The 25,364-nt window shown below is 42.4% G+C and overlaps 1 protein-coding gene across 7 annotated transcripts in view; it reads right to left on the reverse strand.

Moving 5' to 3' along the window:
- Nucleotides 1-20,669, reverse strand: part of TEAD4 (TEA domain transcription factor 4) — a 71,598-nt gene extending 50,929 nt beyond the window's left edge. For 2 of the 7 annotated variants that reach the window (XM_068955030.1, XM_068955011.1), the window contains exons 1-2: nucleotides 19,928-20,243; nucleotides 5,185-5,439 (exon numbers count right to left, since the gene is read on the reverse strand). In XM_068955030.1, the coding sequence (XP_068811131.1) occupies nucleotides 5,185-5,191 (7 nt within the window). In that variant the 5' untranslated portion in view covers nucleotides 5,192-5,439; nucleotides 19,928-20,243. Of the gene's footprint in view, nucleotides 1-5,184; nucleotides 5,440-11,386; nucleotides 11,442-19,439; nucleotides 19,581-19,642 lie in introns of those variants that run through there. The other 5 variants (XM_068955021.1, XM_009682318.2, XM_068954977.1 and 2 more) reach the window with 4 other exon arrangements.
- Nucleotides 20,670-25,364: the final 4,695 nt, after the last annotated feature.

Here is a 25,364-nt window from a genome sequence, read left to right on the forward strand (position 1 = left end):
GGCCACAGTAACGGAAGGGATAGGAACTGCAGACGTATTTCCCTGAGGAATATCAGAGCCGAAATCCAAATCGCCTGGGCCAGGCAGTTCAACGTCAACTGAGCATATCCTCAGCATGTTGCAATTGCTTGGACTGAAACAGCATAAGGTGAAATGCTAAACCAGATACAGAAGAATACTGACACCTTGGTTTTCATTTGTATAATAGCTGCCATACTTCTCCCCATAAGGACAAAAAGGGTTTGAGAACAGGGATAGGCAGCATATATTTTGTTCCTTCAGATTTGTTTGTTTGTTCTTCAGCTTTGCTGTTAGCTGGATATTAGAGGTTAGAGAAAACATTATGTGGGAATGTATCCCTTTGAGGTGAAGACAACATTCTTCATATATGTCTTGTTCCTTCAGAAGTGGGGTGGGATGAACTACCTATGACATGGTAGTTTTCAGCATCACCTTTTATAGTAGCTTATTTCATGTTGCAGACTCAAGTCTTTGCAGTTTACTGCCTGCTTCAGGTTTTAACCAGTAACATGGTTAACTGTGCTTCTCCTGTCATTCAACTTCTAAGTTTTGGAAATCATTAAGAAGACATTTTCTGTCTGCCTTATTAGGGCTTTGACTCACAAAGAGAGGGCACAACGAGGGCAGGGAGATGACCGCCCCCAGCTGTCTGGCCCACAGAAACGGCTGAGCTGTTTGGAAACCAGCTGCTAAACTACCATGTCCTATAGAAGAGCATTCTAATACAAATGACCACCTATTCCAGCTTGTCTTACAAAATAGTGCTCTAAACCTTGGTTCACAAATAGCTAGATATTTGTGCAATGGAAGGGAACACTGGACAGCTAGGGTAGTCACTCTATCAGCTGTCCCAAGCTCTACTTCCTTGCTTGTAAATCAAGGCCCCAGCTGTGCTTTGTCAAACTAAATCTCATTGTGCTATTTTCTACTTTTTATTTCTCTGTCCTCACTGGCATTACGAGCCCCTCTCTATTTAACATCTCCATGCAAATCACATAAAGGTACTAAGGCTTTTCCCTCGCCTCGATCAGATGCCAGGAGATCCAGACTCTTAACACCAAGCTCTGTGATTGCCTTTTTTGGTACAAATGCTACTGATATCATTTCTCCCATGGAAAAATATAGTTGAAAAGGGTAAAAGCCAGGTTCATAATACCATGCTCCCATGTCATTCTAGCAGGCAACACTATTAAGAAAATAATCCCACAGGACCTTAGAGGTTATCAGAAGATGCTTGATCAGTAAGTTAATGTGCCCTAGACTCATTGCTTTTAACATCAACAGAATGATCAGGAGAAAAGATAGGATCCCATATCAAACAAGATAGCTTTTCATGCCTCAAGCATGTGGTAAGCAGAGACTGCTGGAGAAGACAGTGAGGGCTTGTACCCTGAGCAGTGATATGGTCTAAACTTATTTGGTCAGATTGCTGCCTACGGTGGTGAAATATGTCCAGAAGGAAAAAAAGAAAAAGGAAGAAGAGAAAAAGTCAAAGGCCTCAAGACACAGACGGTCACTCTACAGAAAAGAGCTTAGCTGACCTAAAAGTGTAGTAGGAATCATGTCCACTCAGCAAGCTCCACACAATAATGAGCAGTGTGATCTAAACAGCTGTGCGCAGCAAGACAATGCTGAGGTGGCTAGGGAACACAAGCATGAGGCCTTTGTATAGACTGAAATGATTTTAATAAAAGGTGCAGTTTTAAACCTATTTAAATAAAAAACAGTGCAAGTTCTTCGTATTGACTTGGTTCTCAAGTTTAGCTTGTTCAATAAGTAAAAGCTATGGAACTATGACTAACTTTAAATTGATTACAGGGAGTCCCCAGGTAGGTGAAAGCTGTATAAATTCCACAGGAAAGAGATCCTATGACCTGAAATATCATGCCCAAAAGAATGTACAATGCAAACCACCACCTAGTGGGAAACAATGGCAAGGTTCTCCTTTTGTCAAGGGAAAGGGCTCATGCAGTTCTCTGTAACACTTCTGCACCATGGTTCAGCAAGTTGTTTGCAGATCAGTCAGGGGACAGCTAAACAATCTTCCCTTGGAGGCAGGGCCTGTTCCACATACAGCTTGTCCTGTTCTGTGAATTGGCTCATAAGCAGTGAAGATGAAATCAGGGACTATATTTACTCTCCCTGCTTGGTCATATCTTTCTATAGATCACAGGCTGGGCCCCTTTTCCTTGGCATGGATGCTAAAGACTAGTAAGCAAAGGAGGGTATAAATCAGAGTCTAGAGTTCTGTCAGGAGTACATTGAACTAACTGTCCACACTGGGAACAGGTGCAGTGAAGGCAAGCAGGGACACTGTCCTATTTTGGGGGTGGGGGTGGGCTGGCAGAAAATCTATTCATTTCTTCTCCCAGAGCCTAGTCTAGACTTTTCACGCTGCACATAAATTATTTACCTTCTGTACCTTATAGATTAAGTTAACTAGAGACTTTCCACCAAAAGTCAGTGCATGCTGAGTCAGACCCCAGTTAAGTGTCCTCTGTTTCTTCAATTCATTCTACTTTGGTTTTGCTTTTGCTCCCATAATTCTCTTATTTCTTTTCCAGTCCATTTCACGCCCTGCTCTGACACATTAACCCCAAAGCTGAAATATTTTAGAGACAAGGGCTATACAGAATGATTAGCAAATGAAGACAGTCTTAAAATACATCTGTTTCATCTGTAATTTTAAGAATCAGCTGTCACAAAAACTAGCACAGACTTACAATGGCGAGGAGCATGTTACTAATCTATCCTTCATAACCATGACAAGGCATAAGGTGGCTTTTCAAGTCAGTTTTAGTTGTTTAGTCATATTTTTAGTTGTCAGAAGCATTGCTTCTGAAAGAAGCAGTCCTACCCTTACCTCAACTATGGCTGCTCATTCCCATCGCCATCATCCCTTCCCTAAGTGCAAGCACAAGCAGTTGTGCAGCAAGGCAGTGAAACATCATGGATCCAAATTAAAATTCGCTTTTTCTCCATTTTTGGCCATGTTAGTTTTAAGCTGGATCAGTTTCCTGGTTTGTTCCATGGCATGGTCATAAAAATATTTGTGCCAGCACAAAGCAGGAACTGATGTCCACATCAGAATGCTGCCTAGCCTTAGGGTGATCAATCACCCTCAACACAGAAGTGTAGTTCTGTAATCAATTTTCTGTCACAGCAAAGCAGGTTCAAGATACTGCTACCTTCTGCCTTCCTTGTTTCCCATGGTGCAACATACTGTTTCTCCCACTGTGTCAGCCCAACTGTTTTTATAGTTATGTTTAAACCTGATCATAAGATGCAAGCTGAGGTGGGCAGAACTTCTTCTGACGTTTCAACTGACATTTGATATCTGGTAGCCTTGACCCATTCTGGGTCATCACTGCTGCCATCTACACGTAGATACCTTGGACAGGGATACCTTGGCTTTGAGGGCCACAGTGAGCTGAGCTCACTTGGAGTCTCTGCTGTGAGAGAACTTAACTCTAGAACTGGGGACTCATGAGCTGGACCCACCACAGCCTAAGCTGAGCTAACGCAACCAAAAAGACAAGTTTTTCTTGAAGTTTGCACTTTGAGGTCACTCAGTGCAAGATGAGAAAAGCACTAGATGTGGTAGAAGAGCGAGGGCAAGAAAGGGACTTTTGCAGAAGAGAAAGGCTGAAACCATGGCAGTCAGCAACTCATTCACCTTGGACTGCTAAGGAACCACAGCCTCAGCAGGAACTATGGGAGGACATCAGAAGATAACTGTTCCAATGATTTAGCTTATCATCTGCCTGGAAAATAGCCAAGTTATCAGCCTAGACCAAAGTGGAATTTGGCTTCAAGTTTACTGCTATAGCCAAGGCAGCTAGCCCAGTCCAAAACTATCACAAAATCTAGATCAGCAGTTTTGCTTGTGTGGATGAGAAAAAGATATGGAAAGAACCTAACTAAACTCTGCACTGAGGATGTTCTATACACATATAATTATGAGTATGCACCCACTTAAACCATCCAGTGTAGATAAGACCTTGTAAACAAGACTTCATCCAAGCCACCATAGCAATCTACAGCACTCTATTCCCTAGCTGAGGGAACAATGACCTGATGGGTTGGACAGAAACCAGTAAATTGATGTGTGAAGTGGCATGGTGCTCCCATGATGGGGCCTGTAGAGACACATAGATTCAATAAATTGTAAAGGAAGAAAAAATTCTGTGTAGCTGGGGCAGCAGAGGGCTGTTTTCCACAAGATTATTGCAAGTGCAATGAGAAACAGTTTTAACCTTGGACTTTCACCCAAAGATTGTGCACTCTCAGCCTCTGCTTTGCTTTTGAGTCACATAAGTACCAAGTGTCTCCTTCCAAACTAAACAATCCAGCCCAGACCTGCTTTCTGTGGACAGCAGCAGGAGAGAATTTTTAACAGCTGTGGAATGGGTCAAAAATCACCTCTATCACCTAGAAGTTGGCTTCTGCTGCAGCTGCAGGCCAGTACTTCTCTGCTCTAGGATAGGCTAGCATGCGAGCTGAGAACAACTCACAGGTGACAGACATTCATGCCAGTGCTGTAAGAAGGCAAACTAGAGTGAAAGAGAGCAGCCAGAGGGGTCTGGTTTCTGCTCAGACTTGTTCCTTTAAGTGTAGGTAGCTCAAGAACTGTATATGCTTGTACATCACCAGCAGGGCCATTCAGGGGTTCAGGAGCTCAATCTGTGACCTTCAGCACCAGAAACACAGGCCTTTACCAGTTAGGATAACAAGAAGGTTAGAAAGAGCAGTAGGACATACCTTACAAGATGTACTTATTCACATCCATGCAGCCATTACATTATACTTATCCAAGCCATTACATTATACTTATCCAAAACTCAGCTCAGCAGCATGCCTAGCTCTGGGATCTACCTTCTTGGTTCTCCCCTGAAACAGACACCCTTTAACTTAGGATGTTTTTGATCTGGTGAGTGTGTGGGTTTCTGTTTGTGGCAGAGGGTGTGGGGGGGGGTGTTAAAATCTTATGCTAGTTAAAAGCTTAACTGACTTTCCTGAATGTAACTTGGAGTGACCACCTGCTTCTATTGGGAATATCCCAAGAGGAAGGAGCTCGTTCAGACTATCATCTGGTATAAGGCAAGTGACGTGCACAGAGCAGGTTATCTGAGGTATTGTGATGTGCCCCTTCTTTCTCCTTACCATACATCTTGCCTTCGTCTGACAAGATAATCTTCCGCCGTCCACATGGTGGGTAGATGGCTAGCGCTTCCTGGAAGCTCTGCTCAATGTCTGGACTCCATACACCCTCAGCATCATTGTCAATTGGTTTGTCCAAGGCCTCACTGCCCCCTGAGTCGTTGCTCCCCTCAGGGGAGGTGGGAGAACTCCACTCGTTGGAGGTAATGGTGCCAGCTAGAAACTCCAAGGTGCCACGTGGAGAAGCAGACTCAGAACCTGCGATGACAAACACATGCCATCTTTCAGTTAGAAATCCTCCTCTCTAGGAAAACAGAGTAGATACTAAAGAAAAAAAATTAATAAATACTCAATGAAGAACCTAGGTGTGCATGAATTGGCCTTCCCAAGAATGGAGCACTTCAATTAACAACAGCAGAGTTCTACCAAATGCAGAGTTCTGTCTCAACAGGCTGTATCCCTCTGCTCTATTTTAAGATTCAAACACACAACTGAATAATGAAAACAGAAGAAACAGAAACAGAAGTCCACCAGCTTGGCATAGCAAACAACTATGTGTGCTCCTAACTCGTATCTCATGTGAGCTTTAAGTTCTTCCACCACGGCTTAAACAAACGCATTTTACTTCACTTTTACCTTAAATGGTAACTCAACCACGTGCTTGATTTCATTACTGTTGAGATGAGAGCCTTTTCTTCTGCAGACCCTTCTTCTAGAAGAACCTGCTCCTGTATCTCTTTGGCTCACTAACTCTACATCATTTTCCAATTCCCTTCAAAAACCTTCGTCTCTTAGTTTCCTTCTCCCTCTTATCTTTGTAATCACATTTAACACTCTGAAGCATGCATTCAGTCTGGGTGAACGACACCACACAAAATAAAGCTGTGATGAATTATCTAGTCATCACTGAGCTCTTTCTTAGATACTGTTTCACTGGACTGGAGTTAGTGGTCAGTGTCATTTTAACACTGACATTTCTGCTTCTTAAGGGTCAGCCGCACTTTTAAAAAGTGGTTCCTGGAGCCATGCAGTTTAATGGAACGTCTCCCAAACATCAGCATTATACTCTGGCAGGGACAGAAGGCACTCTGAGTTAAAGGATAAAGGCCCTGGGTTGCAGGTCAAGAATCTTGGGTGCTTAGCTTGTTTCTACCACTCATCTTCAGAATTACCTTGGGTAAATCCCTTATAGTTCTCCACAGCTCTCTACCCCTTTATCCTTTACAGGGCTTGCCAGTGGACAGGAGTAGAAGCTGGGTTCTACTTGAACCTAAGTAGGCAGCTGCTAGCTCTTGAAAACTACAATGAATTATAGTCTACTTGTAAACCTCTGCAATAAGACAGAAGTTATTAACTGGAGCTGCTAAAACTGTGATTCAGAAAACACCTCTGTACAATACAGATGCTTCCAGCCAATCATACAGACAAGTGTCTTCTATACATCTCGACCATTCACCTGCTTCCATCTCAAAACTGTTTACCTTTTCAATAGTTTTATTATCTGAGCCACAAAGAAGATTCACTAACTAACAGCTAACCTCATGAAACAAAATAAGAGAGCTCATGTCTTTCCTGTGTATCACCACACTGAGCTGAGTAGCAAGGAAAACACAATATGACTTTTTTGCAAAAGCAACAGAATCACCAAGAGCTCAGATATGCCAAGACAGACTAGCTCAGAAATATCACAGTGATGATGATAAAGGGGACTAAGGAGAATACTGGGCATGGTCTACATGGAAAAATAGCTAGAATAATATTAGTACAGTTATGCCAAACCCTAGGTGGTAAAAAGATAAAGCAGATCCATTCAGTCAATCTCAAATTTTCAAAAATTCAGGGCTCAGGCATCCAGAAACTCTCATGACATTGACTTAAAAACATTACATCATGGGCTCCTTTTTTACTCTCTGTATTGTTTCTAACCTCTTTGAATTTCATGGTTTGCAAACTTTTCTCCAAGACCATTATTGGCTAGAATTTTTTTTTAATAAAAGCTGAAATTCTCACAAATTTTATCATTTCTAAAGCTGAAACTGTAAAAGGTTGTAAAATGTTGGTAACACTGGTTCTCATAAGGTTCTGCTGCTCTTTAACGACTTTAGACAGCAGCAAATATCTATTTTACATCTCCAGAACTCACCATAAGCTCAGGAAACAAGTAAGATAACAGTGGGCATTTGTATAATAAATTTTTGGATGCAGCATACTTCTCACATCATGGTGCAGAGTATTAACAAGTGGTTTGGATGGAGATTCAGAAAATCCAGTATAAGACATTTCCCCTGTTAGGATGTTTGGACTATATGAACCACTGGTATTGCCTACCACCATCAGTCCATTTTAATCCCGACATTATATTATTTTAATCCTCTTGACCCATGCTATACATTATCAGAACCATAATAAATGTGGGAAAGAAATAAAAACTGGAGGTGGGGTGGGAAGGGGAGCTCAGACTTGATCTTTACCACTGGGACAGACATCTGAAGCACACTATGAATGGCACCAAAGCAGGCAGTGTGGCTTTAAGAGGCCCTGAAGTAAATGATAACAGTTGCTTCCCTCACCAAGCATTTATCGACAATATTCTCCCTTTTATTGGTAGATGCTCAACACACAATTTGTGTGGGTATTCGAGAGATTCTGCTGCTGGGGAAGCAGAGAGTAGAGGAGTAAGTTTCCACATGGAGACTCAGACACAGGAAGCGAAACAGAAGCTACCTATTTCAGCTGTTCTTTTGACACTTCCCCAGGCATCCCTAGTCCCTCGTGGCTATCCACATTCTCCATATTTAATGCACATTAAAATCTCCACAGATACAAGGCACAAACTAGTTTTAACTCAGGTTGACAGACTGAGAAATGGAGGGGTGCAGAAAGAAGCCTAAGGTTTGACATAGGAAACGTATTCATACTACAACCAGCACAGGGAGCTGCAATTCTCAAAACAGTCATCAGGATCTCCACCAAGTGAAAACATACTCTTACTGCTCAGCAGTAGGACTTCCAAAGCCATGGCCACTGGGAAGCTACAGCTACTGCTCTCAAGAGATGAATCCCCCAGCAATGCGTATGAGCAGACAAAATCATGTCCCAGGCAACGTATGGCCATCAAACATAAAAAGAACCCATTTTGAACCAAGTTACTTTAATTACAATGCCCTTGCAGAAACGGATGAACACCTAGCAGACAATTTGAGCAAGGTGTGCTCTATGCTGGAAACTTAACAAATACATCCAGTGTATTACTTTTGTTTTTGCCTCTGCACCCACACTCTAGAAGTTGCTGCCTGATCATTTCATTTTTATAAGGCTTCAGAGTTGTACCAACCACCTTCAGTGACAGAGGAGGCTCCTAGTCCTTTCCGGTCCAAGCTCCAAAATAAGTAGAGGAGGAAACACATGCGGTATGCAGTACACTGTAAACTCCCAGGACTCTCTTCTCCAAACACAAAAGAAAAGTTGCACTGACTTCAGCTGAAGTTGTTTCAGTATTCAGAATATCCGAGCCTTATCTCACACTGGTCTAAACCAAGGGAGATGGGGAACATAGAAGCAATGAGAGAAGAAACGGGATTAATCTTGAAGTGACTAGATGTATTAAAAAAAAAAAAAAAAAAAGGATCTTCTCACTTTTCATCCTAGATCAGCAATGTTAGTTCTAGCCCAGTTTACACCTAGGTCAGTAAACACTGATTTCTGCTATCATGGCCAATCCTAACTTCTCTATACCTTGTAGCCTGATTCTCCTCTGCCTTCTTGGCACTAAAGCTATTCCTGACTGATGGTGAGGAAAGTGGAATTGGGTGGAGTGTAAAATCAAGCAGGATGTTTGGCCACCTCTGTCTGAAACATCAAAAATCACTAGTACTCTAAATGGCCTTCTTTCTGACAGCTGAAGAAAAACAGCCACAGATTGAAATGACCATGAAAATTTCTGGGTCTGTAAGGTGCTAGGGGCTTTAAGGGAATGTTTCATGTTAAGAAATTAAAGGGTCTGTGCAGTTTTCTTAAATAATTTTGCTCAAATAGTATGCTTTATTTGAGCAAATAGTATGCTCTATTCTATATGAACTATACCACCCAGCTCAGACATAAGAAACACTAGCATGGCTAAATTTGGACAGATGCTACCTGGGTCTGTAGCTCTCTTCAACTGAACACTGCAGGCCTTCTGTGTCCTAGACTGTTGAACAGAACTTTGAACTGGTCAAAGTGGCCATTTATTAAACCAGGCAAAGCAAACCATAGAGAAGCTGGGGGCCAAACTCTATGGTAAAAGGGTTTATTAGCATGGCAAGGCAAAAAAACTGTCAGTGGAATCACTTTCCATCAGAAAAGGAGTCTGGTCAGAATTAGAACATTTATTTAAACCTTTCCTATTAATAATATATTTAACATAATATTCAGTAATGTCTAACTACTTGCTTTTTAGTATCTAGCTTTCAGTTTGTTTCTATTTTCCTATTCATTAATAATGATACACATACAGTTTAGTAACTTTAATGGTGTTTTGTATTATTGAGTGTTCTAGTATCACAAGGCATTTTAGTATTTGTAAACTAATTTTTAAAAATATTTCTGCTGGTAGAAGAGTTTATAACCACAAAGTCTTCTTCTGATGGAGGACGAATCTGATTCTGAAAGGGAGTTTCTTCGCTAAACAGACGTTCCCGTTCCCAGGCAGACTCAGCCAAATCTGAATGCCCTGGCTAGCCACAGTTCTTTTGGACAATAATCTCTGACTCTGCTGATCCTCTCTCGTAATAGCAAACTTTGCTAGAGCTTCCAGGCTTGGTGTTCTCTTTAGATTCTCTCAGTTTTAACCTTCCTCTCCTTTTCTTGGCTCTTGCATTTCTGGTCTTGTACCTTATAGGGATTCTTATTCTGATCCTATTCTTTATTATTTTACTGAGAGATGATTAACTGTCTTTCTTTGTGGACTCCAGTCATGCCCTCTCTCCAAGGAGCAAAGACAGTGGCCCCTCACAACACCTCCACCTCATCACCACAGTGTCTCTACTTCCTTGTTACATTCCCCTCTGTTCAAACATTCTCTCCTTCTTGGTCCCTGTACTTCTTTCTGCCATGACCCATCTTTAATTCGAAGCACTCACAATGGCAGCCTTTTGGGTCAGAGGAAAGGAAAACCACAAAGAACAGCACAAAAATCTTTCAGCTCCAGCAGCTTTGGTTTAATTGTTCTGGTACTAATAACTATGATGCTAGCTCTCTTCCCTCTCACACATGGCATCTTATTGAGATTCAGAGATCCTGCAGGACTAGACAGCTGCCAACAGCCCTTCAGCAGAGGACTCGCTGACAGGGAGTGCATCTTTAACAGACTCTGTAGTCTGACACATCTGCTTTCCATTATCAGTCCCACACTTATTACTGTTGTTAACAGCTCCCTCCTAAATGTTTGTGGCAGCTGCTCAGCACAAAATCATACCTTCCTGAGGATCTGAAAAACTGCAGCCAGCTGTCTCCAGTTGTTCAGTTTTCTTAGAGCTGCTCTGTCCAAAAGACTCCTCCCTACCATGTCCACTCCCTTTCTCTCCTGGAATCAGTATCAAACATCATACACTAAGCAAAGACACACCTATTTTCTCCTCTCAGGCAGCAATGCTTGCTAGCTCAGCCTTGGGGAGTCTGACAACATGGTTCTATTCTTGGTTCTGAGCTGGCTTCACTCTGAGCAAGTCACTTCACTTTACTGTTGTTCTCTCTTCCTCACCTCATCCTTTGCCTCATTTAATGGAATTGCAAGCTCTTGGGGCAGAGACTGCTTCTTATTACAGATATTCCTTGGTGTTATTGTAATGCAAATAAACATGCACAATTCTGGTACTTGCTGCCTTGGTAACATGGGCCAAATACTGCTACTACAGAGGATCTGAACCACAGCATTTTCATGTCTGATCACCAACAGATGCAGTCAAGTAGATAACTTCAAATAAGAATGAATCCCGCCAGAAGAGATGTCCAACTGCTCAAACTATAACTTTAGAGAGGTAGTTTATAGCAATAAGAAAACCTGGAAACAGCAAGAACCAGTTATTTCCATGCAGAATATACTAACGAGTGTGTTTACACAATATAGTGTAGTAATACAAGGAGATTTGGTTTTAGAAAAGTAATAGTTTGGAACATGGGGAAACCTACTGAGTAAGGTACAGTGGCACACAGTATTGAAACTTACCAGTGGAAGAAGGCAGAGAAATTCTACAGGACACTACAATAATGGCTCAGTTCCTCTGAAAGAGAAGAATGAGTGCAATCAGTAGATGAGTAACTCCAAGGGGGAGCAACTCAAAGATTGCAAGAGAAAAAAAAAAAAGTACTGGAAAGGGCTAAGGTGGGGAAGCACCTACACAGCAGTAATTAACCAGGAACCAGCTGCTCAGGCTCTCTAGAAGCTGTACTCTGGTCATTAAATCAGTCTAGAGCCAGAGCCACTGAGGTTCCATCAGAAGCTCCAGTGACGTTGGAGACAAGCAGGAGCAGTTCACTGATACTTTTCAGAGGGCTCCACTCATTCCACAACACCTTATCCAAGTGTTGAGACTGGTTACAATCTCAGCTTTCACCCTGGGCCCCCTGCAATCCCTGTGCAATGCTGACTATTCCCTGTGAATATCCTTGTCCATCCAGGACACTAGAGAATTGCTGCTGAATCCGGTGAGTAAAAACACTTAGGGTAAGTGTTATATTATGTAGGTGAAGCAAAAACGCTTTAATAGGCAGCAGCACAAGGCCAGGCAAGGAAGAAATGCATCCCTATGTGCATCAGGCAAGGTGATGCAATCATTACATTATATTTACATATTGTGCTGAGATTTTTTTCTCTAAGCACTGAATAAGACTAGTTTATAAAGGAAAGAGCACTACTAGCCTCAGATCACATCCAACATGTGCTTGGGCTCCAGCTGAATGCTTATCACACTGCATAGCACAAGATCAAGCGTGGTTTGCTTGGTACACTGAAACTGCCTGCAGCAGCTGCTGCTCAAAAGGCACCTGACTTCCTGAGCAAAGCAAAACAACGCTCTTAAATTATTGCAGTAGTTGAGCTCTGGCTGAAATAGAGAGAGGATGTAGTGTCCAGCACAGTGATATAAATCAAAACAAGGAGAGACGAGAATTTCTATCAGTACAGCCCTGGATAATGCAGTCAAACAGGATGTGATGAGATAAGACTGTGTGTGGCCTTGCACACCATCCAATCAGTTACATTTGTGATAAATGAAACAGAACACAAAGTTTTGCTGCTCTAAGGAGAAGAAGAAAGAAAAAAAAAAGAAAAAAGAAAAAAGAAGAAAAAGAAAAAGGAAAAGAAAAGGCACATGCTGACTGAGAGGCTGGTTCTGTTCCCACTAGTCCAGCATGGCTAATTTGGGAATTAATAGTGAGCCACAAACAACTCACATTTAGCTCCCTTGTATGGGTTATATCACAGGGTCACGAGCCAGGGACTGTGCTGACAAAAGGACTACTGGGCAATCTACATCTCAACTGGGAGAGAAAATGAGCCAGCAAGGGCAGCTGAGACTGACACTGCCAGGTTGCCCTGGGATCCAACAATGCACTGCACTGGCCCCAGCCCTCAAAGGAACAGTGCAGTTCCTGGGGAGTCACTGTTATCTCCTATGTGGAAGCTGTTTCCAGAGTTCCAGATTCTCCCTGACTTCCCGTGACATGTGTCTTGCAGCTTTCCAAACAGATGAAGGTTGTGGTAGGGTGAAGAAGGTTAGCCACACTTGTGCTAATAGCAGTTATATTCCCAAGAAGCATGGAGCTGGTTAGGAAAGAATTACCCAGGAAGAAGTACAATAATCATGCTCCTTTTCTATCACAGAATTATCAGGAGTGTTAATTAACATGTTTAAAGCATGACTGATTCTTCAAGTACAGGCAAGTGCAGAGACTGATTAAAATGACTTAGGTCTTACCAAATCAAACTTAAGGTAGAAATAAATCATGCTTAGCATTTTGCCAAAGAGTATTTTTCACCTCAGTATTAAATGATAGAGAACTTTTAACATGAACCTAAAAAAGTCTTGCTCCTAAATCCACTGAAAGTCAGTTCTCTGAAAATCTCACCGTCAGACTCAAAGAGCTGCCATTTGACCTATGAAAAAATCTATAGCACAGAGAGGCAAAATCAGACTGAGGGTAAAATCCAGTCAAGATTTTCAAGACAGTAAAAGATGACCTTTAAAAGCAATTTGCAATTGCAGGTGCTTTAACTTCACAGCAGTTCAGTTTTCATAGGACTGACGTTAAATACTTTCTAGAAATCACATATCTTTTGAGTCTGTCAAGTACTCCAAAATTGAGGGGCTCATAATTTGGATATTATAAAATGTGAGGGCATTAAGTGCTTATTTTCCATTCCTGACTTCTGTTCATGATGCCTCTCTCTCATCCTCTTGTCTAGGACTCAAGGGTAGATGTCCTAAAAAACTCAAAACTGTGACATACTTAGGTTCCCATGACACCAATGGCAGAATTTCACATGAATTCATACAGGAGACAGATATTGATCCCCTCATTCCCTCTCAAATCTCATCCAAAGAAGTGAAAATATTCAGCTCCAAAATGATAACCAGCCTTCAACAAAAACAATAGCTGAACCTGGACTAACAGTCTTTCCACAGAATAGATACAAGCACTGACCACAGCTCACAAGCACAGACAGATTTCCACATTTGTAGTGCTTTCAGGTAGTGCATGCTATAGAACAATCTGTGCATCACCCTGTCCAGCCCGGGCTAAGAAGGCCCATTACCAAGCCTCAAGCCAGAAGCAAACCACCCAAAGGCAGACCGTGTATATAAAATGGGACCTCAGTTCAGCCAACCAACTAAATATATGCCCTGAAAGGTGCATACACCCCTAAAAGGTGTTTGGTAATTTTGATAAACCAATGCCTAAAAGTAAGGAACAGCCATGGAACATACATGCCCCGTGAATGAGCCCTGCTCGCTACTGCCTACCAAGCAGCACGTTCTCCAGGGACTCAGAACCCACCTCAGCTCAGAGTTGGAGTACACACACTCTATCTGCAACATGCAACAAGCATTCACTCTTTACAGCTCAAAAGACTTTGGATCATTTCTTAAGGGCTGACACTCAGGAAAGGCCACCAGATTTGTTCTTCCATAACAGAGTCTGAATCTCTCTAGCAGACAAGCAGATGCCAGACATTTTAGCTAGTTCTCCCACCAGTTGACAGTGGAGCTGTCCTCAACTCAAGACTAGTGTAATTTTGAGGTCAGAACCCTTCCCTTTGAACTGTGGCAGTACACACTCTCATATTATTTCCAAACTGCTATATAGGGATTTCACACACCATGAGCACCTGTAACTACAATCCCAATCCTCAAACTGGAAGCACTAAGCAGAGAAAGAGGAAAAAGAAAAAGCAAAAATTGAAAAACACAAGTTAAACTTATCCCTAGATATCACAGGAAAGTACAAACCTTCTAATTTATCTCTTTGCCCTTCCAGCCCCTTCTCCCCAGGAAGGTCAGTAGGTTATATACCTTCTGCTGGATTAATCTACAAGGGAACAAGGGCAGCCAGCCAAGCAAAACTAGATTCTTAAAGGGACACAGCAAACACAGACTTGACTCCATTTTTTTAGAACAGGTTCTTACAAGTAACAGCTGTGACCAAAACCAAACAATGGAAAAAGATGTTTCTTCTTTAATTTTCAGTTAGCTTACTAGATGGATACAATACAGCCATTTTCATTGTTTCCCTTGCACAGTTATTTTCTTCTATTTGTGAAAATCTTTCACACATGAATGGGGGAGGAGAAATAAACAGTTTCTTTGGGTTGTTTTAATTAGAAAGACAAAGTAAAGAGTGGTAAGTAAGGAGAAGGTCCTCTTCCGCAAACCTATTTTACACCTCTTCACCACCACCCCCAAGCTGACAAGATTTCAAGCCAAGAGAAGCTCTCTAAATCCTACTAGTCTGATATCAGTGAGCTTTATTTCAAGGACCTGTTCAGGAGAGGTATGGTCAGGCAAGATGGACTTACACATCATCCTTTCTTTTGCACTTTCCTATCTCAGTCAACACATGCTCAATGCTCTCCTGACTTTTCCTCCTTTAGTATAAGCACAGCAGTTCTGCGTACAATAAATTCGACTTTGTGTGGACATCTGTCATTAATGGTTAGCACGCTATTTGAAAGGAAGCACTCTGAGGACCATGCTATTTTATTTTCTCTTTGGCAATAGCAAAGCAGAAGTTTCAAAGGCTTGTATCCGGGCTCTGAAAGCCACTTGCGCTCACGGCTCAGAAGCACAGCAAAGTAAAACATCTAGCTATTGGCAATCATATTCTAAGATATGAACAAGGTAACTATAAAACTACAACGGAACAGAAAAACAGAGCCAGTGACTCAGCCAGTGGCACCAGGAACTGGAAAACCTGCCCCTCCCTATCAGGAAAATGTCTAATTCATATGGTGTTAAAAACAAAGGGGACTGACTGCATCATCTCCAGAAAAAGGAAGACCCAAAGGGCAGGAACAAAACAAAACAAAAAGCAAAAAAAAAACAAAACCCAACACTCCTCCCCCCACAACCCTCTCACCATGTAGTCTCAGATCTTCTAATAAGCTCCATGCAGACATATCACTGATTTTTTTGTAAGACTCTTTCCCAGATCATGGCTGTAGAAAATAACATGTTAGGTATTTATTTAACATGGTGCATAATGCAGAAGCGGGAGTGTTTCAGGAACAATAAGTAGCATGGGTTTATAAATGCTACTGTAAATCCTGATAAACTTGATTGCTTTTCAAAGGAGGATAGAATTATTATGAAGTTAGAAAATGAAAACAATACAGTGGATGATGTAACAGGTTTACATTTAGAATTGCATTTGCTACTCTCTACGGAAATCATAGCTGAAAAATTAATTTAAATTGCTTGGATAGTATTGCTTATATGATATAATGGCTTCAAAACTAAGAATAACGATATATACTCATGTAACCAACAGTCACAGGGATACCTACTAGTTTGTTGCAGGGATCTGTGCTAGGCCACTTTTATTAATTAATGATCTAAAAGACTGGAAACAGGCGCGTTCGTTCTATATCATCTGCAACTTTCACTAAGTTTACAAACACCAGTGCATAGAGACAATTCAAAGGGATTCAGAGAGCTCAGAAAACAAGGAGGAAAAATATCCCAAAATAAGACTCTCTGGAAAAAGTAAGGCCAAGAAACTGAAAAAACACCAACAGAAAAACAGAGATAAATCAAATGAAGAAAAATCCCTATCCAAAGCAGGAGCTCAAAACATGCAAGAGTGAGAATGCTGAACAAATGAGAGAGCAGTTTGCAAAGCAAATACTTATACTTCTACAAAGTGACTAAGGTAACTTTTGTTTGCCTGTGCTCAGATACCACTTCACACAACAAAGAGATATGAATCACCTCCAACATGTGGAATATCACATCTCATTCTGCAAAAAGACAACGGACAAACTGAAGAAAGCTCAGAGAAGAGTATCACAACAATCATTAGGCCTGGAATGGTAGAGGTTGACAAATATTAAAAACTTAGTCTGTTTAATAGTTTGTAACAGCTTAGAAGGTGTAAATGCCAAAAAAAGAGAGACAATCAATCAGTTCACAGAAGTGTGCCAAGGCAAAAACTGTTGCAGTAGAATATGAAAAATTAGTCTTAATGTCAGATAAACTTTCCTGATGACACTGGGCTATGGAAAGGCTACCTATGATAACTAATAGAAGATCCATTGCATGCTATTTAGAAAAAAAGAATGAACAAAGAACAAATCCGAGCTATAAGGATGGTATGATAGATCTTTACAAAAAAGTAACACTGAATTGTTGCTTTCCTAAGATACAGTCTAGTGGCCAGGTAAGACAGAAAATCACGTGATTACCAGAGAATTGACTACAGGCCTAGTCCAAGGAACACTGGTCCCAAAGATCCGGCATAAGATGGCAATACTTCTAAGGGAAGCAGCCCAAATCTTCCCCACCACTCAACTCTAATCATTGTGCCTCAACATCCACACACACCAGCATTTATACAACCATATAGTTAACCAGACTGAAGAACAAATCTGGCTTAAAAATTACTTGCTAAAAGATAGCCGATCCAGATGAAAAATAACCCTATGTGGCCTGGGGGCTCCCTGGGCTATACCCATGCCAACAACAAGGGAAAGAGGTTCCACCAGTAGAGAAATGCACAACTGGAGGCTGCATGGATAGCTTCTTTCTTCAGCAGTACCAACCTAAAGTATTTGTTGACCCATCCCTTGAACTCTGTTGTGATCAAACAAAGAGCTCAAAAATATAATCAGAAAAAAAATACATGTTACTAAGGAAGGAAAGCTGTGAGGATGACTATAACGTCATTCCAAACAGTGATACTCTCAGGCAGGAACTACTGGAGACTCTATACTTTTCAACAGCCTTCTCAAAAGTTTACCTACTGTATTCAAGTTCTGTAAAACAAACATCTGAGTGAAAGAACAACAACAACTGTGATTTTATTTTAAATACAAGCAAGATTTTGTGCCATGGGGCCCTTCTTTTCAGAGCTTGGCAGTACTGTACTCATGCAGTTTTTCCACAGAATTCCCATGATATATGAACATTTAAACATTTACCACAGTAATAACTTAAAATACTTTAAAGCTGACAGTAAAATTAATTCAAAATCCAAAAGATACAGCAGGAAGTAGAGACACTTGGGAAATTCCTATCATCAACAGGAATTCTCATGCACGCTGATTTCTCCAGAAATCACCTCTGAGAAGCTATGACCAATGAGCAGATACTCCTGTTCAGAGATAACAGACTTGTCACACACTTGAATTTGATTGAAAAGTCCAGACCAGGATTTTGGAAAAACCGGTAAGGTCACTCTGCACCCCCTGGCTGGCTGCCTTTAAGCTCGCCTGTGAACTAAACTTCCCTCAGCATCCAACAACTTTCCTAAACAAACCCCTCTGTATTCATTACAGCACACCCTGGGCTCTTCTCTGTCATGAGACAAAACTATCACGACCAAAAGTCTTAACTTTACTGCTGATTATAGAGAAGCTTTAACCAGGCCCTAACCCTTGTTATACCGTCAGTCTCTGTTTTGCCCCTTGTGTTCCTCTCCCTCGCTCTATGCTCTATCCTATTGCCAACTTCCCTCTGTAGAGGCAGAAACAATAAAGTCTCCAACATCTACATAGACAGATGGACAGACAGGTGAATAAAAGTCCCATTCAGTTTGTATATAGACTGTGGGATCAAGTCTAGGGGAAGCCAATCTGTTCTGAGTGGTAGGAAACAAGAAAGAAAAAAAAAAAAACTTTTTCTCCTTCTTTCTCACCTATTCCCCTGCGTCTGAAAAGTATTTTGTGTCATTTATTTGTTGAGTGCTCAGAGAGCTCAGATCTTAAGGTTAGAAGTGTAACTTCAGGTTAAATGAGAGCAAATTAAAGAAGTTTGGGTTTTTTTTGTTTTTTTTTTTGTTTTTGTTTTTTTTTACTTTTTACATATATAACACCATAAAGAACTTTGGTAAAGTACTTAAAAAGCCTTCTTGAGTTACACTCCTCCCCGCCTTCTACAAAAAAAAGCACAGTCTTCAGCATTACATACAAGGAATTGTTTTAAGTGGAAATATCTACATAAGACAAAAGATAAGTTGGGAAAGCTTTTTGCTTACTTTGTTTTTAAAAATTCCTTCCAGCAGCATGCCACCAAATTTCAACTACTCTAACTTCTGAATAACTTACGTAGGAAAACATTTTATTTCATCTTTTGATAAATGCCATATAAAAAACCCACGTGCTTTCTCATGGGCAGGCTTTTGGTTTTTTTCCCCCCCAAAAGCATCTTTCAGAATTTATACTAAAAATTATATACCCTTATTACAGAAAGCCCTGATCCGCCTCTCCACCCTCCTCCCAAAACATCTCCAGAAAAGGTACAGAAACCTATTTTTCCCCATTAGAATTACCAGCAATTTTCTCTTGCTACACCAAGCTGCCGAGTTCCCAAAATCCCAGCGCATAAACGGAACGGGGGAAGCGGCCAGCAGCCTCCATTGAGAATTTCCTGATCACTTCCTTTGTACGTTTGCGCCTTTGCTGTCGCACATGACCGCCTTGAAACTCTTCCTTTTACCTTTTCTCCAGCGGGCACCCACTCCCCTTTGCCCCGCGCGAAAGCGAGCGTGAAATAGCATGTCCTAACCTGAGCGAGCGGAGAGCGGCTGTTGTTCCGCAAAGGCAGCGGGGACCGACTTCAAATCCTCCTTTTGCTCCAGGACTTTCTGCCAAAAGAGCAGATGAGGATTATTACTATGCGCCTGCTTCTCTCTTTCTCGCTCGCCTGATCCCCACCCCCGAGACTTCAGGGGTGGGAGAAGGGGTTGGACAGGCAGAGCAGTTTCTCACTCAAAATCACCACCACCAAAGTAGCGAGAGGATAAAAAAGTTGCTGGGGAGCCGCAGCTGCCCGCGGTGCGGCTGCCGCTGGGCTTTAGGGCTCCCTCCTCGCGCGGTCGCGCGGCGGCAAGCGGCGGGGCGCCGGCAGCGGGCCGGGACAGCATGAACAATGCCAGCAGGGGATGCCCGATGGCCGGGGAGGCTGGGCGGGGAGCGGGGAGACAAGAAAAGGCAGCAAGCGGGAGGGGGAGAAGGGAGGTAAAGCGCCCCCCGGGGCGGGGGAAGGCAACTCACCTGCAGAGCGCGAGAAGGCGGCGGGACGACAAACCCAGGCAGCAGCGGGGAAGGGAGGAGACGGCCGGGCAGCAGTTTGGGAGGAAAAGGGAGGGTTTTTATTTCCCCTGGAGTTTGAAAGGAGGAAGTGAGGAATGCGAGGAATGAGAGTTGGTATGAAATGAACGCGGCCGAGGGAGGGGACTCCTGTCTAACGTAGAGGCTGGAACAGAGCTGGGGAGGGGACTGGCCTCGGGGGGGAGGTGAGAGAAAGGCTGAGGCGGAGTTGGGAACAAAACCCAGCGGGGATCGGCGGTCGCTAGCCCAGGGCGTGTGTGACCAGGGAGGAGGGAACACGGGCAATGGCCGGAAGAAAGGGCCGGAGGAGGCGCGGGAAGGCACTGCCCCATAAACAAGGGAGCGCAGGAAGGAAACTCCAGGCGTCCGCAAAGGAAAGGGGGGAGGGAAAGGGGGAGCCTGGCGGCAGGAACCCCAGCAAGCGCCGGGAGCGACGGCCACACAGGCCAGGAAGACTCCAGAAGCCTGCGGCGGCACTAGAGGGGGCGGCCAGGCAGGGCAGAGAAGTTGGAGTCCGTGTTTGGGCCAGGTCGTCCTCCCCTCGGTGGAAGAGCCGTGAAAACACTCCTGCTTGCCTGCTGCTTTCCCAAACTTGGGGACACAGATGGGAAGCCACACACTCCCAAACAGACGGCTGGGGCTGCTGGAAGCTCCGCTGCACCGAGGCGGTGCCGCCCGCGGCTGCGCAGCCCCCCATGGCCCTAGCCGTCACGCTCCGGCTGCAGGAGCGCGGCTCCTGCTGAACCTGCTGCCCTCGCCCCGTCCTGCAGCGCGGAGCCTCCCCACTCAAACCTGGGCGAGCGGCCCTTCCTCTGTGCCGGGCCCCTGGAGCCTAGCATGACACACATGCACATCCTCTGCTGGGCCCCTAACAGACGTGATTTGTACCCAGCATAGCTGAGCCACTAGAAAACAAACCAGTCTCAACAGTACAAGAGTGGTTAGAGCAGTTTAATTGTACCAAGAGCATCCCAGAAAGGAAATGACTTACCCAAGAGCAAAGGAGCATCCTTTCCAGTTTTTTTTCCAGTTACTTTTGCAGATACTCGACTTTAAACTGGCTACTGGTTTTCCGTGGGGGCCCCACACATCCCTTCTCATCTCCATCTACGCCTTCTTTTCCCAGCTCTCATCTGCAAAGCACATCCCATTACCCATCACTACATTGACAACACATTGTGGCTCCACCACACTCTGAACTGGCACAAAGCTGGCATTGTCACCAAAATAGCCAGTCCCAGCTTGGTGGCGCTCCTTCTCCCCATCCCTGTCATACATGTGCTGTGACAGGTTAGTTTGAACTAGGTCTGATCCCTAAGTCTGCTTTCACTATGTAGCTGCTCTCTGCTCTTTTTTCATTCATACAGATTCAGCTCTCAGTTAAACTTCTGTCTCATGCCTTCTTCTGCACCTCCACCCTTCCCTGGCCTGCTTTCCTCACAGCAATCCAGATGGGGAGCACCTGGTTGTTTTCCTGGATGGCTGTTTTTATCATGTCTTTCCACACTTTGCAGATACTGCCCTTCCCTTTTTTATGGCAACAAATATATTGCGTGTACTATACTGTTAAGGCCCTTCATGGCCTTTTTCCTACTGTCTTTTATTCAGCAGTCACAGTCACTTACACCTCTGATCAATCTATGGCAGCTTCTGCTGCCCTCCTGTTTAATTTTCATCTGCATTCTTTCTCCTTTGCTGTTGTCATACTTGGAAATAGATCACCAAAAAACATCTGGAAAAGCAAAACCATAGTCTAAAGCCAAGGGAGTTTAGCCATTTCTGCCTGGAGCACTGTAACTGTGGGCACTTTTCACAGCCTATGTGCCTTTATCCCCCTTTTCATTTTAACGTGCACAAAAATCATCTTACTGATTATGAAATCCTAACTTTGAAATCCCTTTTGCATATCATGATACCTAAAGAAAACTTCACCTTTAGGCTGTTATGTTAAAATGTAGCACATCATCTGGATTGCCCCACTCTTGCCTGGCTGCTTCTGTTGTCTTTTCCTATGCTTATTTAGAAAATTTTGGGGGACGGTCGATTGTTTTGTGCCATGTAGCACAAGGGGTCCCAACCCAAGTTGGCAAGCCTATTCCTTCCTGTGAATCATCACAAAAATTGTTTGCAGGACTCCAGTCAATTACTGATGGAAACCCACTCAAAAGAATGGAGTACTTTTTTTCCCCCCCTTTCTTTCTTTACCAGGGGTGATGGTGAAGCAAAGCATTCTGCTTAGAAAGGAAGCAGAGGGAGCTGGGCAAGCCAATCAGACCTAACTCCTTGACCCTTTACATTGTTTAGCTGAATGATTTTGATATGCAGCTTTTAAAATTAAGTCACTTTTCACAGTAAAAGAGTATTACTTTTAAATAGAAGGCTTAAATCAATTAATCATTAATAAAAAAAATCAATCCTTTGTTTTCTTCTGCATTTTAAGCTGTTTTGTTGTAGAGAGTGCAATGATCCCCCTCGTCTGGTCATTTACTTAGATTACAGTAATATTTCCACCAATTCAATCCTCTAGAATATATTCATCCATGTATATAATCTCTAAATTAAGTGTTACAGTACCAGAGTAGGTTACAGTTATAATAGCCTTTACCTTAATACATTTTGAAGTCTGGTTTGCTTCTGGATTTGTTTCCTCCCATTTTGGGACCAAAGAAGTAACTTCCAACTTTGAGTAGGGAAAGAGCAACTCCACACAGAACATGTTAAGGGACAAAATGAGAAGACAAAAACTCTAGACTGTACAGGTCAGGAGATAAAAGAGTAACAGCTGGTACAGGGTCTCTGCTTTCTTTCATTGTGGGGCTTCAGATTCTTACTTCAAAGTTGTAGAGACTGCTTTCCCTCACACCACAGCTGCCTGTGCACTGGTCTGCGTAACTATATGCTGGGCAGCAACAACTTGCTCAGCTACAGATATCTTAGTTTCTTTCTAAGTTCTGGGATTCAGCTGTAGTGGCTCCAAACCACAGTTAAGCATGACAGTTTGACACTACAGCTGAGAAGGTGAGATTCCTGACTCTGTGGAAATAAGAAGCCAGTCCATAATTCTGTTTCACAGGACTTCACACAAACTCTCAGCTCTTGGCTTGTAAACAATGAGGAAGGCTTGCTTGCGTTCTGTGATAGGGACAGGAAACCTAATTCAATTACAACTGAGAGGTTTACAGAATTATTTATACCAGCAAGTGGAGGAGTACTCTTAAGTACTGAATGCATAATAATTCTATTATACTTTAGCAAGAACTCTGCTATCGCTACTACTAAACTCAGCAGCAAAACTTCAATGAGAGTGGGACTGATCCCTAAAAAGGGCAAGAAATTATTCATTGCCTATGATGTTCATGAGCCTAAGAGGGATTGTAGTTTGCCTTTAGGATTCATACTTAACAGTTTAATATGCTACTTTCTTGTTTTAAGCTCTTCTTGGGATCTCCTAGATGTAACATTTGTATGCAAAGGTAAATAAGTGGCAACTAATATTACTTTACTAAGAGCAAATCACAGTTTTCCCTCCCAACTACATCTGAACCTAATTTGGCTCAGATGGAAAAATTCAGAAGAGAGGGTGAGCAGCTTGCATCAAAGAATAGGAGCTACACAGATAGCTGTGTTAGTATTTGATTGGTGGAACCATTGATTCTCCCCTTAGTGAGGTTCATAAATCTTCCAGTGAAAATAAGAAAAATAATCAGTTCAACTTGGTGTTCCTCTTTCTCTTTTATTATTTTAGTTCTTGATTCAGAAATACACTGTTTTGTACTTTGCATGTACAAAAGGTTCATATGGAAGGTAGGAAAATGCATAAAGAACCATCCCAAAAACCCTAGCTGGAGGCTGGGAGAAGCACTAAGAATATGGGGAAAGAGAAGTATAAGCAGCTTGAAGAAAGAATCAAATAGGAACCAAGAACAGCACAGGAAGGCCTTCTGGTGGTGGAAAAAAGGCATTAAGACAAGCCTTACATTCATTCTCATACTTTTAAATGTATGTAAAAAAAACACCATAAAGGAAGAGAGAATTGAGAATTATAAAGGAAAAGGAGGAGTAAGAGGAGAGATAAAATACAAACAAACAGGAAGAAACTGAGGTAGCAGAAGGAACAAAAAAACCCACCCACAAGTGGCAGCAAAGTCCTACAAAAAACATTTAGAATTAAAGATTTTTTAAATTTATAAATTAGTTTATTTTCATTAAGATATAAAAGTTATAAATACATGTAAAACACTATCTGATCAAAGAGCACTGAAGCAGTTCATCTGTCTGCATAATTTGACAGAGAGACCTAGAGTTCAGGGTGACTCTGCTAGGATCATTTTGAAGTCAACAAATTGCTTGAAGAGCCATTGCTGACTGGCCTAGGTGAAAGGATGAGTAAACCACGGCCTTCTCAATACAGAGAAGATTGTCTTGAGTTGAAAATTAGCGTCCTACCTTCAGGTCAACCCAAACTAATGTAAGGCAGTTTCTTTTCATACAGTCCAAGTCAAAAGACAAACAAAAACCCCCAAACGATCAAGATAGATTTTTGAACTGATATCTTAGTTTTTCTGGAAGGGTAGAGGGAGTGCAGAGCCATCAGGTGAGAACTCAGCAGAACACAACTGGAAAACACTGCCAGGTCTTAGTCCCAGGCTAAAGAGCATGAAACACACAAGCACAAAAGACATCCATGATTGAGTTCTCTTTGCTGAGTGCTCTGCTGATGAGATCACTAGCAAGATAACAGCTCCCCAGCTAATGTAGAAGGGGCATCTGAGAGAGAAGCATTTTCTAGAGTTGCAGCCCTCAGCAATAAATTCACAATTTACAGTTAAGTACAGAGTTTATGTATAACTATGATCAATAATTTTTTTTCCTGGCAATACCATAAGATATCTTCACAAATGTTCATTATTTTGAAAGAGCAAGTGATATCCACCACTGTGAGGATTGAGGAGACCAAAACAATAAATCTGGCCTTTGGGAGCATGAAACAGAGCTAGTCTGCTGACAATGACAATATGCAAAGTTGGAGAACACCTATTCTTGGTTCAATGGAGGAATACAGTTTTCCAGAATCATCATGGATACGCATAACGCCATGAAACAGACAAGCTAGTAGCTGTTCTCTGCTTTAGTACGCAGCAGATGTGTGGCCTAGAAGGCTTACATGACAGTGTGCAGCAATTCACTCTGATGAGTCAAGGCCATTTGAATCAAGAAATGTTGCATGCTAGGTCCTGCAGTCTCCATATTGTACAATCCAGCATTAAAATATGAAATAGCAGAGGGACACATTGCAGAGCCCCATGATGCAATTTTTTTTTTAAAAACTTACTGATGCCTTTGAAAACACCTGTATTCTCCTTTAGAAAGAGGTTTTCCC

This window comes from Struthio camelus, chromosome 1, assembly GCF_040807025.1.
Source record: "Struthio camelus isolate bStrCam1 chromosome 1, bStrCam1.hap1, whole genome shotgun sequence".
NCBI classification, from domain to species: domain Eukaryota; kingdom Metazoa; phylum Chordata; class Aves; order Struthioniformes; family Struthionidae; genus Struthio; species Struthio camelus.